The sequence below is a fragment of the Stegodyphus dumicola genome, chromosome 4 (genome assembly GCF_044657685.1).
Source record: "Stegodyphus dumicola isolate Sdum_Otavi_A_Nest chromosome 4, ASM4465768v1".
Lineage (NCBI taxonomy): Eukaryota > Metazoa > Arthropoda > Arachnida > Araneae > Eresidae > Stegodyphus > Stegodyphus dumicola.
Genome location: NC_140771.1, coordinates 233911356 through 233932403, shown reverse-complemented (window position 1 = coordinate 233932403; position 21048 = coordinate 233911356). Strand labels below are relative to the sequence as shown.

The 21048-nt window shown below is 32.7% G+C and overlaps 1 protein-coding gene across 2 annotated transcripts in view; it reads right to left on the bottom strand.

Annotated features, from left to right (window-relative positions):
• LOC118184910 (tyrosine-protein kinase CSK-like) overlaps positions 1–21048 on the bottom strand; it is a 65708-nt gene that overhangs the window by 41519 nt on the left and 3141 nt on the right. For both annotated transcript variants that reach the window (XM_035354650.2, XM_035354659.2), the window contains exons 2-4: positions 14108–14176; positions 7627–7737; positions 5215–5315 (exon numbers count right to left, since the gene is read on the bottom strand). In XM_035354650.2, the coding sequence (XP_035210541.1) occupies positions 5215–5315; positions 7627–7737; positions 14108–14134 (239 nt within the window). In that variant the 5' untranslated portion in view covers positions 14135–14176. The remainder of the gene's footprint in view (positions 1–5214; positions 5316–7626; positions 7738–14107; positions 14177–21048) is intronic.

Here is a 21048-nt window from a genome sequence, read left to right as displayed (position 1 = left end):
TTTAAATTTATATTTAAGAAATTACAGTAAAATCTGTTAAGACAATTATTACAGGTAATATGTACACACATCACAGATAATATGTACATTATTAGTCTTTATGAAGGTAGACAAAAATAGTTCTGTGATAATACCAGAAATATAAAATTTAGGTCATAATTTCATAAATGTTTGATGATCTTAGATAGGCAGTGAACTGGTCATATCAAGAAACAACATAAATATTACTATTCAATGAATGTCCTTCAGGTAGTCATTTCTACACTTTTACAGGCAGCTCTTGGGTGATTTAATGCATTCTGTGAAACAGGCAATCATTCACTTATTTATGTTATACAATGACTTTCAGAGATCACCACTAGAGATTTTATCATATATCTACACAATAATTTAGAAAACTTCACAGCAGTTGAAAACTGATTGGAATACATCAAAGGTCTTTAAAAAAATAAATAAAAATGTGCAACATTATACATTAGCCCATTAACAACACTTCCAATGACAGAATATTTTTTATGAACTGGTCAGAGAACCGCATACTTCATATATACTAGCCAACATATGACATTAAAAAATTAGAAGATTTTTTAAAGAAATCAGATTTTTCTCAATGACAAGAAAGATTTTTAAATGATAAAAACATATTTTTTAATAATGAATTACTTGAAACAGTTACTAATTAATATCTGAAAGTTAAGTTACTAATTCTTAAATGCAAACAGTAAAAAAAATAATTAAATGTAAAAAAAAAAAAAAAAAAAGTTTATTATTTGCATCTTTTAACCCCTTAACTGCCGCGGGTGTATATATACAGCTTGCTAAGCCGATGCGTTAACTGTCCCGGGCATATATATATGCCCTTCCAAACTACTATCATTTGCTTTGCGCAGCTACCCGTAAAATTATTCGCAAAGTTTTGGAATGCAACACCACAATGACCTTGACAAAGTAGGCGAAGGAGAATACTATTTCAGAGAAGTGTGAGGAGAAATTAGAGAGAGGGGTGTGTCTAAAGTGGTGAATGTAATGACTGCGCCATATTAGCTGGTGTTGTTTGAGTAAAATGTATTTTTTTTTTATTCTGTGTCCTCCGTTTTCGTTTACTTTTTGTAGTACGTTCCAGAAATAAAGATATAACGGATGTTCTAAACACATTTATCTTTTTTGAATTATTTCTTGATGAACTGCTCATGCTTCATATTATTACTGAAACTAACCATTTTGTAAACGAGTATACGAACCAACACCTTGCAAACGAAAAATTAAGAACAAAATCGTGGCATTCAACCAGTTCAGAAGAAATATATGTTTTTTAGGCATACTGACTGCACAAGGTATAACACTGAAACCTGATATTGGATTTTACTGGTCTAAAAATGAATTGATCGAAACTCCATTTTAGGGATCTTTATTATATTTACATCTTTTTATTATACTTTTACTCAAAACATTAAATTTTGTGCATTCATTTTTTTCTTTTATTCTTTATTTTGTAAAAGTAAACAGTTTTTAGAAAGTAAAACTTGCACTTACTTCCCCCCTAATACATCGCATAACTATGCACGCCTGTGTGAAAAATCGTGGCACTGGGAAATGAATCTTGTATCTTTTCCACAGCAGTTAAGGGGTTAAAAAAAATAATACTTTAATCAGTTTTCTTACAAATGCTATGAACAGAGGCAGATTTAGCTTTCATTAAGAAGGTAATTTCATGATTTTGTTCTTAGCATTTTCCACATAGGCCTGCTTTTGCTAAGAGTTTTTTCCTACTGTCTCATTACTAATATTAGGTTTAAATTTAGTCCTTGTTTTTGCAACAGCACTGAAAATCCTCTTGCACTCTGCTTTACTATGGGGAATTGTCAGGATGGCCAACATTCTAGACAATTCACTATACTTTAAAATTCTATCAGCACCTTTCAATTTTTTAATTAAACTCCAGTGGGTGTCAACAGCAGCTGGTTTTATAACTTTATCCAAGTTTTCTAATTGTAAGCTGTAAAATTGCAAGTACCATTTATCAGTTGCAACATAAATATGATCATCTTTCATGATTAAATGAAGTAAAACTGGAAATTTAGTCAAAAAATGTTTTATCAGAAAAAGATGCATTTGCTAGAGAAGAAATATTTGCAACTTTAGCATGTAAAATCACTTCATCATTGACTGGAAATTTATGTAGTATGTGTAGAAATTTATGTAGTATGTTATCACATACTACATAAATTTCCAGTCAATGATGAATTTTGGTAGAACTAGCTTCTAATGTGGAAATAAATCTTATTTTTGCCTTTCCATGAAACTTCTTCCACTACTTTGTTAGTTGCAGCCCCTAGTACCAAATTTTCATCTTTCTTCTGATTTTCTGTTTCTCCATAAATCACATCATATGTAGAATTAGAAGACAAAACAAAGATTGGTTTTACAAATTTTGATAAAATGTCTTTAAAAACAGACCATAAATTACTGACTGCAAAACATGAATTAATGAAATGTTTTCTGCTTTGTAGAACTGTGTTAAGAACATCGAATGATGGCAAAATGAATTGTACAAAAAAAGCAAAAAGCTTTGTTAAGTCCGAAGACAAAAAACATAAACATTCATTCCTCACAAGATAAACTTACAGTAATCAGAAAATGCTTCCCTTGTTGAGCAATTTTTTAATTTTGAGAGAAATTTGTATCAACTAAGTTTATATTTTGTATGATTACTTTGAGAAATGCCAATTAAGTTGCTCACTGCTGAAGGAATTATTTTTCTTAAACCCATATTTTACAGTGGAAGTAGTAACTACATCTACATTTACTTTAGGTATATTATAACTTTCAGTAGAGCATTTTATTTTAACTCTAGAAGCACTTACCTCTTCAAAAAATGCAAGAAGTGGTTTCCATTCATTCTAGATAAACATTTCTTTAAAGATAGCCAGTATGCACATATATGTTTAAAATTTTTTATTTCAGTATTATGCAGCTGTTGGAATTGTTTCGATTTTTACTTCTGTTTAGAATTTCTTTTAATAAATATCAACAATGTGTTCATCTACACTTATTGCCCCATTTTCAACTGCTGACTTTAACCACTTCCCAGTTTTGCCCGAACGCCGTTCGGGTACTTGTAAATGGCACCTTTTTGATTTTCCCGAGCGGCGCTCGGGCAAAACTTTTTTCTAGTCTAATACACTGATTTGCCCGAATTTTTTGCTTATTTAGTGTGTAATGTTTCTAACAGATGGCGCTAGTAGTCCAGTAAAGTTAGAATTGCAAAACAACTGGTTTCAAGGTTAGGTTTTACTGAATTCTTTTACGCAAATAAAGGCGCGAAATTTCTTTTCACTAGCTCCGGTGTTCCGGCTACTGCGAATACTATTTGTTTTAAATTTGGAGCTAAAATAAAAGAAGAAATGAATGATAATGAGAAGCTTATAACTGAAGATATAACTCTGATATTGACTCAGATAGTGAATCTGAAATTTCACTAAATGATTCTGGAAGTAATGACAGTTTGTTGTCTGACTTCTCTAGTGATGAAGAAACGGAAAGTATAGATAACCTAACGCAAATTTGGAACTTTTATGAACTTGATATTAATAATCCTTCTTTCTTGATATTAATAATTCTTCTTTGGAATCGAACAGATATGTAATAACAATAAAACATTTTAAATTCTGACATCTATTTTTGTAAAGTGTGTTTTCCAGTTCGCTTACTTGTTCGAAAAAAGCCAACTTTAAGGAAATATGTGCTTTTTACAATGAAAATAAAAATTAGCATAAATCAATAAATTCAATACTTGTAATAGTTCTGACTCTTGATTTGGGTTTATATAATGACTTTCTTCATAAAAATGTTTATCAAAAATATGCTTATTTTTTGTCATAATATGACGGAAAAAAGAATCTGTTAAGTGGTTAAGAGGTGATGGGCGCACATCATTTGCAGACCTGAATTTTTCATTTTTAAGATGCTTGCAACACCAGTTTTCAAGCCTACCATTACTGGTCCATTTTTAGCACCAAGTGCTAAGCGGAGGAATTGCAATTTCTTTCAAAATTTTAATAATTTATTGTGCTATATTAAATGTTGCTTTAAAGTGGGAACAGAAAGTAAACTACATTCAATTTCTAAAGAAAAGAAACAACAGTTGGATACAGTTTTGAATTAGTATTATTGCTTCCATCTGCAGAAATGCAGAATGGAGTTATTTTAATGTAATCAATAACTGAAGATTTGTTTGTCATACCCATTTATTAATCTTTTGCAGCCATTTTGGTCCTTATACTTGAGTACTTCTTAGTGATTTCGTTATCAGGAAATATTTTTAAAAGATTGCAGCATGATCCGATGCATTCATTGGCAGGTTGTGCTGCAGGAAAAGGGCAAAGAAAAGGCACTCTACATTAATCACCTTTTGGTCCTTTGTTTCCACAGAAAAATTTAACTTTTCATTTTTTTTTTTTTTTTTTTTTCAATAGAACTCATGTTGTCCTTGTGTTTTTGTGTAAGTACATGTTTGAGAACATCGACCATTCCACCGTGCAAAATAAAAAAATCGCAATGACAAACAGTACACATCGCAAATGTATTACATTTCCTTGAGGAAATAATAGAATGAAAGTCATCTATGTATGATTTTGAAAATACATAAGTATTTTACCTTTTTCACAGACATAACTAAAAAAAGATCATAATTTCTTAAACTATTTCTCGAAAGCACGTGCACTCACACCACTCAGTTTAACAAGATGAATAAAATAACAGCCTCAATCTTGCTTAGTGTTCATTGGCTAATATATGCCAGTTGACATGCAGTGGCACTCGATGGTCATTGGAGAACTGGAAGACAAAGTTTTCGGACACGTACTCCCACTCACAAAGTAGAACTGAGCCATAAATTCTCACTGATGAAACTACTTTTCTATGAAATCTAGAGAAAAACCACATGCTTTCAGATGGCCAAAATCACTTTTTCTTAGTGCAAATAATGAAGTTAAGCCAAGCTACATAAAAAATGTGAGAAATTTTAAGAATAAGAGAAAGTTGGGAGAAATATGTTGTAAATCGGATTGGTGGCAGACTGATTGGAAATGAGCAGAGTTTGTAACTCAGTTCATATATTTAAAATGTGTTTACTTTCATAGAACAACAGTGCAATATGAATTATAAGTATTTCATACAGCCAATTTGAAATATTTCTATTCCAGTTTTACTTACGGCATGGCATTCAGTTTAACTTCTGATCGCTTTTGAATGTAATTGGCTGGTATTAATCCTTCTCGGTTGTCCACATGTCGTGCTCTGTACCAATTTGGATCCTTAAATAAATATTCTTAATGTAAAATGAAATAAAACTATTTATTCCTTGATACATAAAAAGAATTATTTCCAATCACAAATTTATTAATAATTCATATTATTTAAATTATAATTATTTGAAATACTGCTTTCCAGTTCATAAAGTATAATAATAACACATATTTTTTAACAGAATAAAGCATATCTAAATTTGCACATAATGATCTTTACTATCAATAATGATAAAGAATGAAGTCCTACTTATGAAATTTCGGATAGTTTTCCCCTAAGCGTTTGCCCCATGTAAATGAAAAGCTAAACACATATCAAGACCCAATGATAGGCCACCTGGAAACTATCTTTTTATATCTAACATACATCATAAGTTCTTCCTCAGTAGATTTATCAAACAGAGTTTTATTTTCATATCTAACATACATCATAAGTTCTTCCTCAGTAGATTTATCAAACAGAGTTTTATTAACTGAAAGTTTTATTTTTTACTACAGATGTATATAAAACTTATTAAATATCAGAGAGTTATTTATTAAATTTTATTTACCTTTGCAGAGGTTGTGCTAGCATCCAAAAGAATGCTAACATAACCACAATCTAAAGTTTCTGCAATAACCTGCTTATGGATAATAGCTACAATATGAGACATAAAATCCCTGCATAGTTTGTCATTTTGATATTCACTAAGAGCAATGCCTATTTCAAATTTATTACGCAGCTAAACCAAATCTTTGAAATCCCAAAATGGCTTATTGTGCTTTGCAATATAATAAGCATTGTTAAATAGTTTTTAAAAGTGCTGAAATAGACTTTCATTTATTTTTCTTTAGCACACTGCTAATGGTGTGGACTCTGGATTTTTTACAGTTGTAACTTTCAACAAGCAATTTTTGTGGATTAGTGATCGACTGTAAAACTTGAAAGTTTCTAATGTGAATAGCCACTGAAACCTTGCACAATCCACGCATATTTATCTGCTACTTCCATATATTCTGTGGACACTCTGGACTGAGCGATACCATTTTCATATGATAATCACTGAATTTCATCATGCTACTGCTTTCTCAACTGCCTCTTGCCTTCACCTTTTTAGTACCATCACAATCGATACTGATATCACTCAGTTAAGTTCTTCATTTGACATTATTTGGAACTTGATTTGGAACATAACACCGAAAATATAGATACAGATTACACTATTAAAAACAGTTACAGAAAGGTATTGATATTTAAATATATTTATATATACTAAAAAGAAACTTCTACTACATTTCTCAGAAAATTAAAAAATTAAATATACAGTCAAAAGTCGTTAATTCGGACACCCATAATCCGGAATGATCTATAATCTGGACCTCAAAGCTAAAATCTTTCTGCGCATGCGCATAGGCGTTTTACGCGTGCACGTAAGACATTTACGACTGCACATATGCGTCTGCGCAAGCGCAGAATACATTTTCACGTGCGCGTTTAATGTATAACGGACGGTATAAGCTAAAATGATCTAATTATCTATTTCAGCTAATGTTGATGATTGCGTTGTTTCTTAATCTTTGAATTGGATCCGGCTTATTATTTTTTGTGGACTGTAAGAGCAATTTCATAAAAGTAAGCTTGAACTTTCGATTATGTCAAATAGAATTTCCGATGCTAGAGCTCCCAAAGGATCTAGAAAAGGAAAGTATGTTTCAATGTCCATCAAACAAAAAATGAATTGCTACAAAAAATGGATAGAGGCATATCCTTTGTTTATCTAACCGTTCCGAAATTTGTTTATCAATTTCACGCTGCTCTGCGCGGGGGGCGTCACGGCAGGCAATGAACTGGAAGTTGATCTGTCAGCACTATCCTTATCTTCAGGGCAGATGTTTTTATTTTATTCGGCTTATAATTCCTTACTAAATGTAGTATTTAATCTCGATGTACTCCGTCTTTGATATGATTTAAATCAAATTTCTCGTCATTATAAATATCACAAATACAAATCAAATAGTTTTCTGGTTGCAATTTTCTAATTTTGGCTATGCACGCATTGAAAGAAATGTTTAATAAAGTAAACAAATAAATATTAAGCTTCTTTTTTTGTAAATTTTGATACCCTTTAGATCATAATTGCTCATTATTTTATAAATTACGGTTGTATATTTTAAATTTTATAATTTCTGCATGCCATCTTACTAAACTGATGATCTATAATCCAGAAAAATCGATAATCCGGAATCACCTAAGTCCCGACGAGTCCGGGTTAAAGACTTTTGACTGTACTACTTTTAACTATTTTGAAAAACATGCTAGTTTACATAATTTATAACTTACTTTAGTTGGAGTTATTATAGTCATTATATCTCCTTTCTGAAAAACTAAATCTTCGTCAGAACTACCTTTGAAGCTATAACGGGCAACAACTTCAGTACCTGGTTGCCAACCCTAAAAATATTTAAACATTATATAATGATCAAATATAATTTTTAAAAGTTTGTAAGTACCTTTTATACATCTTTGAAATGCATACACAGTTTGAAAAGTAGCATGATTTAGTGCTTTTTATGGAAGATCATATGCAATGACGACTGACAACCACTGCCGAAATTTATGCCAACAGTCAATAGGATAATACATAAGTAAGGTGACCAGACGTCCCGATTTAGGCAAGACAATCCGGATTTCAGACTTCATGTCCCGGCGGGATGCCTATTTGTCCTGCTTTTCTGCAAAAGAGACTCTTAACGTCAATTAACTCGAATTGGGAGCCATGGAGCATTGGTGACACCTCGGTGATGCTTGCTTACGATAAAGCTATGATGTCATCAAAAAGGTGGGCAGCGGCTGAGTTGGTGGCTAAGGCACAGAAACAACATACGCGAAATATCTATTGCCAAAGCTCCAAGCCGGCGTCGAAGTTCCAAAGGGCACGTTTATCAAGAGACCATAAAACGAATATCATTTTAAATTTCTTTAAACTTTAAAGGAAAAGAAAATATTTTTTCGTGCAAGTAAATTAATAAATGAATTAGTTATTTTGAGGGAAAAAAAAACGAAAATCCATGTTTAATTTATCACGAAAAGTCAAAGAAACGTTTTGTCAAAGAACATTTCTTCTTAACACCTTGTTCTTCAATTTCCTGTACTGTCTGTCTATGAGAAGAACAGCTCCCGCCACAGTATCTCGCGAGTGGCGATCGCTATAGCAACAACGCTAGTATATTTCAAATATGGGCGAACCAAGGGTTGCCAATTCCTCTTTAAATGCACCAAGATGGCAAATCTTCAAGGCGTCTCTATGGAAAATGGGTCAAGGCTCATTTCTACGGCAACAGAAAGCTGCAGACTAACTGGCGAAAGCTTTTCTTATGATAGACTATACACATCGCGGACAGAGAAATTCTTGTCGCCAGGTTCCATCACCAAATCCCTTGGCAAATTCTTCCTCCACTTTTCAGTGACATAATAGCAAACTGGTTTACATTTTGTTCTATGGAACCTTTCCTTCTTTACATAAATGTTCTTTGGCTAAGATGGTTTGTGTGCGCTATTGTCATGTTTCGGAGGTTATTTATTTTTTTCTTATGTGAGTGATATTATCCGAGTCTCCATTGTAATGCATGAGTGATATTACTTATTAATATTACTTAATTCTTATTCTTTAGTGATATTACTTAATTCTTATGTGAGTGATATTACCCAAGTTCCGAGACATTGAGCATCAGTCATGCCAAAACGAAAGTCGAAATTTAACGAGGAATTACAAGGCGAGTTTGCTTTCATAAAGAAGGTAGGTTAGAAGCAACACTGATAGTGACGTGACGTGCAACAAATGTGGATCACATTTTTCCATCGCTCACAGCAGGCGTGGAGATATAATGAAGCATTTGACTACTGAGTGTCATTGTACATTGGATTACGAACTATTTTTCTGATGATTATTAGATTTGAGTTAGGTGAAAAGGAAGCTTGGTTGGCTGCTACAGAAGATACCATACGATTTATCACAATCACAGTTTTAGGTCGATGGACTGTACTTCCAAATAACGCAAAAGTTTCTGGAGAAACAGCACAGACGATTTGCAATTTTCTTGTAAATGCATTACAATAGCATGGTCTGACAAAAAAGGTTGTTTGCTTCTGTGCAGACAACGTTAACACGAATTTCGGAGGATTAAAAAGAAGAGGTTGAAACAACATTTTTGCAATATTACAATATGCCCTCGCGATGAAACTGCTAGGTATTGGTTGTGCTGCTCATATCGTCCACAGCACAATCAAAATAGCAGGAGATTGCTTACAAATTAGCCCCGTTCACATGCAACGCTCCTTCGCACAGCTGCCGTTAGCAAGGGGAGAAAAGGAGACATGAAAGAGTTTCGTCTTTAGGACCCGTTCAGAAGACCACAGTCTTCCTTCCCCTTTACATTTTAACGTGGTTTACTGTTGTTAATTTTGTAATCTGTACTTTCGCAACTGGTACCTGAAATTTCGTAATGGTTCCTGAAATATATATGCTTTTTAATTAATATTATTATTTTATAAGCTGTTATTTAGTTCACTCTTGGTGCTTGTCGCTATGGTTAAAAGATGGTAATGGATTTTTAAACTGCTTCTCGATAAGATATAGAACTCAAACTTTGTACATACACTGCTTGTGGATTTGGTGTCACGCTTTTGATTTTTAGAGGATTAGATTTTTTTCAAATTTAAAGTTGAAACGACTTTTTGCAAATATTAACAAATAAACTGAGAATCTCAGAATATTATAGTTTGCACCATAACACACTGTGGAAGAAAAAATTAAATGAAATTTTTAGCGTAATTTTTTAAAAAAATATTTTGGGAGAATTTTTGAAAATTGTTCATATTTTTAGACTTTTTGACGCCCATTAATTTTAAAATTTCATACCTAAAAACATATCGGTTACAAACTTCCAACATTTTCACAGCTTATAAAACAAACTTTTCGCATTTAAAAAAAATTATAAAGGAAATTAATTGGATGATTTTTTTTACTTTTTTGAAAGATATGCAATGAAGCAGAATGGGAAATATTGGTTCTTCTTGGGCATCAATTCGAAACATCGGTAAACTCACTATTTTTATGACATTTATGCTATATAAGTTGTTATTGTTACCAGTTGTTAGTTCAGGGTGAGATTGGAGATATTTCTGAGTTAACTTTCTCTTAAGATGCGTTTTGCATTCCGTTGTGTTTAACATTCTTATTAGATTGAAGCATAACTACTGATTATACTTAGAGATATTCTAAACACTTGTACGAGTATTTCTGAGGAAAATTCCAAAACTTTGAAGTGTTTATGTTGATAAAATAAAATTAATTAAGCTATCATCGGATTTGAGTGCAATGACAATCATTTACGATCTATTATCAATCTATTACAAACCCGTACGCATGCAACACTATTATAATTAATTAATGTATTAAAATTGTTTTGAACGTGTTTTACAAAACAAAAACAGGTAAAGAAAAATTCTACTTGCATTTTATGAGTTTTTGCAATTTTTCTGGCCACATAAAGTTTTAAAAAAAGGTTTGTAATTTATGTTTATATTTAACTGAGAAACCTTTTGCACTTTTTTCAATAAATACTTTTACTTAAAGTTCAAAAACATATACAGGTACGGACTAATTTTTTTAATTATTTTTACTGCTTATATAAAATTATATATTTTATAGAAACAAGGATGGGTTTTGCAAAATACTGAAAGGAAAAAATTACTTGAAATGAAAATGTGACTGAGATCATATTTGTTTTAAAGATTTTAGATAAAAGTGTATTTTTTTTCTCAGAAACTAATTCATTAATTGCAAAAATCATTCCTTGAAGTTACAATAAAAAAAACTGGGGGAGGAGACATTGAAAATTGTAGGAGAAGAAAAACATTTTAATTGCAAAATTTTTCTACAAAAATTTAAATTAAAAAAAATACTAGCAAAAACTTTTTTTCAGCTTAAAATTATTTTGTCTCACAAAACCATTTAATAATATTCATAAAAAGTAGATAAAAATGCTTAATTTTTTTTTTTTTTTTTAAATCATTCAAAAGGTACCGAGTCCCTTTTTGCGTTGAAGCCGATATGCACTTGTCTTAACTTTAGTTTTAATTTGAACGATATTTCTGGAATACATAGCATCAGATAACCTTGTCTGTATTTGCCTATAATTTCCGCATCTTGTACAGTTCTATCTAATTTTTGAGGGGATGCTATCACATCCCCAGACATCTATTAGCGCGATTGTTTCACTGACAGTGCAGCGAACAGTAAATAAAATTAAGTGAACTGCACAGTATAGTACAGGAAATCTCCCCATTTGCCCTGCTCCCGAGAGGTAAGGAACATTCAACCAAGTTCTACCTCCAATTCGGCGAGGTAGTTAATGCTTGTCCCATGTGAGCGGGACACGTTGGAAGAACCGGTTTTCGCTACCGGTCGAATCTGCTTTTGTGAAAGGGGCTAAATTGATGTGCAAGCAGTTATTATGAAAATTTATTATTATCTCTATATCTACACCGTTCGTGTTGAGTCATTCAAAGAATTTTGCGACTTTGCCTGTGTAGAGTACCGGCACATTTTAGGATATGGGAAAACTAGATGGTTATCACCGATGCCTGCAGTAGAGAGAGTTTTAAAATTGTTTTCTGCACTGAAATACTATTTCTTGTAGGAAGGGAAGCGCCCCACCCTAATCTGCAACTTTTTTGAGAATTTCTGTGCTGAATTGTGGCTCTATTTTGTACATAATATCGCTGCGTTGTTTCAAGTTTCAATTCTGCACATAGAAGCACAGACTGTAACAGCATTGGAAGTATCTTCTGAACTGGACGATTTAATACATAAACGCACTGAGAGAAGCACAAAAAACTTTTTGCTAAATGAAGTAAGTACGTATGCTGATTACCCAATTAGAAGAGGAAGGATTGGCAAGAAAAAATGACATTATAAGAGCCACTGAAAATTTTTACGACAACTGTGCTGGATATCTAAAAGAGTGGGTTGAGCAATTCGAAGATCTAAATGCATTTAGTTGGGTTGTGTCAAAGGAGCCACCGTTGTAGGAAAAAGTACAAGAGAGCATACAACGTTTTTGGTGGAAGATTCCGAAGGTTGACATCAATAATAACGAGTTATTTCATGAAGTAAGCTACATTAGGCAATTTACTTCACCACAAAATATTGCAGACTGGAACTGACAGAAAACTAGTCTTGACTGTCGATGGGCAGAAATTTTTCGTCATTTCAAGGATAACATACCATGTGCGCAAATCCAGAAAACTGTGGAGTTTTTGTTGTGTCTTCCAGGGACAAATGCTGCCAGTTAAAGTTTTCTCGACTATGAATATCATATGGACAACCAAAAAGACACAGTTAAAACTGGAAACACTACAAGCAATGTTAATAGTGAAGTGCAATTTTAAGTTTGGCAGTTCCTGTGATGAAGTCTATGAAAGACTTCTACAAGAGCCAAAATTTCTAAGAAGCATCCATTCGTCAACGAAATACGTCTAAGGAGCACTTACACAGGATGATCCTTCTAGGTCAGGCCCATCGTCCACATCGAATTAATACATTTGCGCCGTCATATATTGGATGAACGGATTCAAGCAGTAAGGTAGGTAGGAAGTTACAAACTTTTATTTTCCGACTGCTTTTTTTTTTTTTTTTTATTCTTTGTTTGCTCTTAGTCTTACTGAAAGTGTGTCTGAGTTGTCTCAGTCCAGATCCCAAAGTCGTGATTGTTGATTTAATAATTTATTCAGTCTGAGATATGGATAAATTCTATTTTTCTTTCAATAATAGAGTCTATTTAACACACACGCTAATTCACAAATGTTGGGTAATTCTTTACAGGACAATGTGACTTCACTAAAAATTTTGCACTCCGTATTTTCACCTTCAGAAAGGGGTTCTGCCCTCTCAAATTTGGATCCCTGCATCCCACTTTGCCCTCCAGAAAATCTGGTCACCTTAACATAAGTGCACAAATATCAATTTAAAGAGCTTTGTTTTCTCTGCTAGGACAAATCTAAAGCTAAATATATGTTTTGCAAAGGACTTCATACATAATCCAAATTTCAATAATAACATGTGATCTACAAATTTTAGTTAGTTTTGTATTTCTTCGAATGGCACCACTAAAATGCTATTTTTAAATTCAAATGTGCAATAGAATATTAGGGAAAAGAAATGATTAAAACAACAATTAATTTTAATGCCATCATCTAAGAATTAATAAATAACTAACTTACTAAAAATAGCATTACCCAAATTTCTTTGTAACCCAAGATCCTATTAGTAACTGATGCTTCAATAAATATCTGCTTTATCTCACCTATCTCTTGGGGGGAAGGAAAGAGAAATTTTACTAATACTAAACATATACTAAACTTTAATTAGTTTTCATAATTAATTTTTACCTTAAATACTCAGTTTTGAATCTATATTAACTCACATGTGATTGAAAAAGAAATATTTTGTTAGCTAACATAAAAAACTAGTAATAAATTATTTTTTAATTAACTATAATTATCTACTTGTCCTACTTATAAGTAGAAATATAAGATATGAAGATATTTCTTTATTAAAGCAATCACTGCAATTAACTTCCAAAAATAGTAGACTTCAATCTCAAAACCCGTAATGAGCAACTTATATGATTTTCAGACTTAGTCACCAAAGGCCTATGCGATAGTTGCTGTAATAAAGAAATACTAATATAAATAATATTTTGCATGTAATCCTCATAAAAGAGATTTCTCTTCCCTCTTGACATAATTTCATACTTACTCTTTGAGACATTCTCTCTTGATTCATGTTGCTAAAACCATTGAATCCAGTCTCTTTTCAAATGCAAATCTAAAAAATATTAATTAAAAGAAATTTATTTTACACAGACTGCTAAACATATCATCGAAATAAAGCAAACACTAAGGAGCTGCCAAACTGCTTTACCTAAAAGGCTATGAAAATACATCATTCTTATTTACATTTCAAACATTAAGCAATCGTCTATCGTGCATTTAAATGTGTATTTATATATATGCATACATTTCCACATAATTTTTTGCCTGCAACAGCTTTTTTTTTACATTATTTTTAAATGAATACATAAAAACTTTCAAAATACTTATTTTGATCTAAAAACCATATTTACTATAAATTTCCCCCTTTTCCTACTAATTTTACGGCTAATCTTTAGAATATAGTAACAGGTAGTTTGGCAACATTTTGGTAAGGCGATAAAGGTCACTAGCTAGGACTTTAGCAATAATCTGAGAAGTACACAGTTCGAATCACAGATTATTTTGTCTCAGAGAAATGAGAGATCATGAGACGTGTAATGTGACATTTTCCGGAAAATTCCGAGCGTGATTTTAGCTAATAAGCACTTAGAAACAATTTCGCTGCTAAAGTGCAGCGAAATTGTTTCTAAGTTTCTAAATTGAATCGTCAACTTATTTGTTTGGCACTTTTTACAAGAGTAAGAAGAATTGGATTTTTGTCAATTTTCTTCGACTTTTTAAGTGAAAATAGGTCGATGTGTACATAGATAAAGTCAAGAGTGTGAACAATGCCATTTTTGTGCAATTCTGGATTGTTTTTTTAAGTGAAAATAGGTCGACGTGTACATGGATACCATGTATGTGCAATTCTTAAAAACACGGTAAGCAGTTTGCAATTCTGCACTTTCTCCCAATTTCGCACCTAATCTTCGTCATGATTAAGCATTTTTGTTCCATAAAAGTTCTAGTATAAAAAAAATTGGGCTAGCAGATTGTTGTAAAAAATGTTGAGGGGGAAAAAAAAAAGTCTACTTCGTGAAAACAAAGTGGCGTCCAAAACAAAACTAGCTGGTTGCTGTAGCAGGGCAGCCAAATTTTCGCCAAAAAATTGCCAAGTTACCATAATGTAAAGATTCACCAATTTTACTACTTGAAAAAAGAGGGGTGACCATAACATTCAATTTGAAATTTTTAAGTAAAATTTCTGTTCACAGGATTTAAAACTTTCAATCTGATCATAGACATCAAATGCCGAAATGGCATTTTCTTTCAATTATGGTGTGTTGAGTTATGGCAAAGCACATGAGGGCTATCTGCCTAAGGGAAGGGATGCCTTCATGGAGGACTTTCTAAGGAAAGCTAGCTCGTATACACGTTACACATGGAGAAAACCACGAAAACTACACAGTATATTAAAAAGCACACACAGAACATTAAAAAACACATAATTAGACACATTAATATTATTATATCTACATTATATATTATTAATATGAATTAAAATCTATATTATTAATAAGAATATATCTATATTATATATTATTAATAAGAATTAATTTGTCTAGGCACAATATGAAATACTATTCGTTTGATAACTACAGTCAAAAGTCGTTAATCCGGACTCGTCGGGACTTCGGCGATTCCGGATTATCGATCATCAGTTTAAATCTGGTAAGATGGCATGCAGAAATTACAAAATTAAAAATATGAAACCGTAATTTATGAAATAAAGAACAATTATGATCTAAAGGGTATCAAAATTTACAAAAAGAAAAAGCTTAATATTTATTTGTTTACTTTATTAAACATTTCTTTCAATGTAAGTTGCTTCGTTTCATGTGATAATACTTTCTCTCTCTTTAATTCTATTAAACAGACATAATTTCTTGTTTAGTTACAAAGTTCCGCTGTTCAAGTCCTATAATTGCTTTAAATCATATCAAAGACGGAGTACATCCACATGAAATACTACATTTAGTAAAGAATTATAAGCCAAATAAAATAAAAACATCTGCCGTGAAGATAAGGATAGTGCTGATAGATCAACTTCCAATTCATCGTGCTCCCCAGCGTTAAAGATAAACAAAGTTTAAATAAACAAAGCATATACCTTTATCCATTTTTTCCAGCAATTCCACTTTTTGTTTAATGAACTTCGAAATATACTTTCGCTTTGTAGATCCGTTGCATATTAATAAATATATATCAGAAAATCTATTTGACCCTGAAGATAAGGATAGAGCTGACAGATCAACTTCCAATCGGCGGGGTGAAATTGATAAACAGATTTCGGATTTCAAAACATACTTTCGCTTTGTAGATACAAATTACATATTAGTAAATATATATCGGAAATTCTATTTGACATAATCGAAAGTTCAAGCTTACTTTTATGAAATTGCTCTAACAGTCTTCAAAAAATAATAAGCCGGATCCAATTCGAAGATTAAGGAACAACGCAATCTGCAACATTAACTGAATTAGATAATTTTAGCTTAGCTTATACCTCCGTTACACATTAAACGCGCATGCGCACAAACATATTCACAGCAGTAAAGGTCTTACGCGCACTCTTAAACGCCTGTGCGCATGCGCAGAAAGTTTGTAGCTTTGAGGTCCGGATTATGGGTGTCCGAATTAACGACTTTTGACTGTACTATCTACAGCTCTTGCCTAAATCAAGAAGAATCGCTAGTGGAATCTTGGTTGGTATTAAAAAGAACTTGACGTCCAAATTCAATATTATCAGTGACTTATCCTCTCATATTGGCGCCGAGGTGGTACAAATCGACGTTTGGAAACAAAAAACCCATTTCACTATTTATGCTTGTTATAACCCACCGATTAATAATAAATTAAGTTTCCAGGGTCTTTTCTTTCTTAACAAAACTATCCTTTGTGGAGATTTTAATGCTCATAGCTCACGGAATTATAACGATTCTAATCCTTCCGGGAGGATAATGGAGGACCTAATTAACTCAACCAGACTGGAATTAATTTATCAGAACATGGATGTTCCTTCTTATATTCATTATAATGGAAATGGTACAAATCCTGATCTGAGTTTAGCTACTGCTGATTTAGCTCGGGATGCAAGAAGGGAAGTCATTTATGCTCCTGGTTCTGGACATCGTATGATCATGACCAGTTATGGATTACAAACCTCTTACCCTTTAGTAAATAAAGTGAGAAACAGGTGGAATTTTAAGAAGGCGAAGTGGGAAAACTTTTGCTGGGAACTTGAGACTATCTTTTCCCAGCCACCTAAGTTTTTAAACCTTGAGATGAGCATCGACAAGGCATTCTTTTATTTTTCTGAATTAATTTTGACAACTGCAAAGAAGTGGATACTAAGAGGTAAACAACTAAGGTTCAAGGCTTTCTGGAATGACAGATTGACTGAAGTAAAGAGTGTATCCATTGAATCATGAAATGTTGTTGAACAAACAAAAAATCCAAAGGATGTCCAAAGATGGAGAAGTGTAGCCATCCTTAGAAAAGAAATTATTGCAGCAAAGAAAAAATGCTTTAATGATTTCATTACTAATATAGATTATAGAAAGGATTGAAAAAAAGTTTATAATTTTGTGAATGGAGTGAAAAAGGAAGAGCGTGTTCAGGGAAGAGAACCCATGAAAGTAGGTTCAAAAATACTGATGGATGATCTGGTCATTGCGGATGGGTTTAACTAATTTTAATGCAAAAGACAGCGCTTAAAAAAACGATCTAAAGAAAAGCCAAAAGATACTTAGGATAACAATTATCGAGAAATTTTCTTCTAGCTCTCGGGGACCTTCGGTTTTTAATAGAGATTTTACAATTTCTGAATTGCGGGAAGCTATTGGACAAATGAAATGTAAAAAAAATCCAGACCCAGACAATATCCATATTGAATTTTTAAAGAATTTTGACGAAAACACCCTGAATGTCCTCGACTGTTCCTGCTGCCTGGGAAAAGGCCATCTTGATCCCAATTGATCTAAAAAAAAGAACAAACCACAGCAGGATTTGGACAGCTATAGACCAATTGCTTTAACTAGTGTGTTATCAAAGATAATGGAGAGAATGATTATTTCCGTCTAAGTGGTAGTTAGAAACCAATGGCTTAATATTTTCCAAACAAGCGAGATTTAGAAATTACCATTCTACAAGTCAACAAGTTGTATTCTTAAGCCAGTAAATTAAAGATGCACTTGATGAATGAAATTCTGTACTGCCTGTTTACATAGATTTCCAATCAGCTTATGATAACGTTTGGAGGTTTAAGGCTGTTCAAAAACTTCAGACATTCGGTGTTGGCGGGAAAATGTTCTTTTGGTTAAAACATTTCTTGACCCAACGTTTTTGTGCTACTCGTTATAGCACCAGCACTTCAAAATATAAACAAGTTAAAACGGGTTTGCCTCAGGGCACTGTTATTAGCCCTATTTTCTTTAACATTTTTATTAACGACCTAAGACATCTTAGAATCAGATGGAATCGTGAACACTGCCCTTTTTGTCGATGATCTTGTCGTATGGGCCAGAGCTAACAAAAAAGATCAAGATGGTTTAAACCAAATCTTAAACTCTGCGCTCCAGAGACTTGAGGAGTGGTGTTCTGCTAATAATATGAGAGTTAATCAGAGGAGGACTACTTGTCAGTTTTTCTCTCTCAACAGACAACATTTTACTCCTAGACTAATGTATGAGAAGTCGGTATTGTAACAAACGGATGGTGCCATCTATCTTGGCTGTATTTTTGACAAGCGCCTAACCTGGAGAAAGCATGCAGTTGCTAAGGCGGAGTGTAGATTAGCTATCCTTACACGCTTAGCTGTTGTTAAATGGGGTTGTAGTAGAAAGACTCTCAACTCGACGTACAAAATGTAAATTCAACCAATACTACATTATTGCTGTGAGATATTGATCTCGGCTACACGAGATGTGATACAACGTCTGGAGGTCTTCCAAAATCAGGCACTGCGAAACTTTTCAGTTTCTACATACCAGTAGGGGCTTACTCCACTCTGATGGAGAACTGAAAACCACTCATGTAGCGCTCCAACAATTATCATTGAGACAGAGCTCATTCAGGAGGGCTATTGTGCTGTCTGATTCGACTTCAGCAATACAGGCCACCTCCTCTTACCAAGAGTGTAAGAACATATACAGTGAACAGTGTCAGGAAGTCATAAAAGAACTTTCCCACAAGATATCTTTTCAATGGGTACCTTCACACTGCGATATTTATGAGAACGAGATGGCTGATATGCTTGCGAAAAAGGGGGCTACTGTTCTCCAAAAGCCAAAAATGAGTGCAAGCCTCCATTCTATTAAGCTTCTGACATCGCTAACATATCAAAAGACTTTTAGAGACTTTGCCACTCGGGCTTGTGAGGGCAAGCCTTGGAGTGTTCTCTCCGAGAACAATAAAAAAAATAATAACATTTCTCATTCCTGCCCTGATGACAGAAAAGTATCAAAATACATTCCTATTTGAACGTACATTTTAATTATTACCGGTCATCAAACCGAGCTTTTGTTCCTGACCACCCGTGAACAGTTGCAGTTGCATCTTTTAGACTATTGACGGGACATGATCATCTACAGTATCATTTATTTCACATTGGACTAGCTGATTTGACATTGTGTATTTTATGTAATAGTGGACGGTGGAACATTTGGACGAGTGTGAAGCACTGACAAATTTTTCTTGTAGATTTCAGCACTATTGGCAAGCAAGGAATTTAATGGCCTAATGGCCAATGTAACTGGCATTTGATAAGTAAAATAATAAGATTTCTCATTCCTACCCTGATGACAGAAAAGTATCAAAATACATTCCTATTTGCACGTACATTTTAATTGTTACCACAAGTCAGATGTTTTTAAATCATATGCTGAAAAAAGTATGGGGAAAATATGCAAATGAGTACGGTATTATGAGGAAATTTACGAAATATCTTTTTTCTTGATCTTTAAAAGATGAAATTCACATGAAAAAAATTTCCTTACATTATATTTATTTAAATATAAGATTTTTTTCGGGGGGGGGGGTCTATATTTTTGTTCTAAAATTTGGTAAGGTCTTATATTCATAGATATAAGACCATAAGATTTTTATATTCATAAGATATAAGATTTTTTTGGGGGGGGTCTACATTATGATAAATTAAACTGTAGTATCAGAGAAGTTCATATATATATATATACAGAATAATTACAGCATTTAAACACTACACCATACAGGTAATAAATATAAAAGAGCCTTCTTACAATTAGCCCACAGGCAAAATAAATATTCACTTACATTTTAATTTCTTAGAATTTATGAAGTACGGAAGGCCTTGTATTCACGAGGACATAAATCCTTTATGGCAACTGCTTGAAATTTCTGTAAATATTTAAATCCCTTTTTATAGTATTTCTGTAAATATTTAAATCCCTTTTGATAGCATTTTTATTATTCTGTATTGTTGTAATATTGCATATTGCTTTGTTCAGTTACTTATTCTTTGTTACTTTGATGCAATAATTCTAGGATACACTTTTTATTTAACTTGATTTCTGACCCCATGTTTATTTCATATATCAAATTAGTTCTTTTAGTTCTGAGTGAAAAAATGCTTAAATTGTAAAAGTACCTCAAGTAGTAGGGATATGGCTAAATATGCTCCTGATGGACCTCGGAGACACTAATACTTAAAAACTTACAAAAAAAAATTTAAAAACTAAAACTAAATTCTAATAAAAAACACGGGCTCATAGAAGTTCCTTTGTATCTTGTGAAATTTACCACTACTGATATAGAAAATAAAATTAAAAAAGGAGAGAGGAACTCACTTAAAGGGACACAGCAAAATTATTATTATATTTTTTAAAATCAGAATGAAAAAGTATTAGGCATTGATACAAAACTGAAATAGCTAAAAACAAGTTGAAATGAAGCTCTTGGAAGTATTTT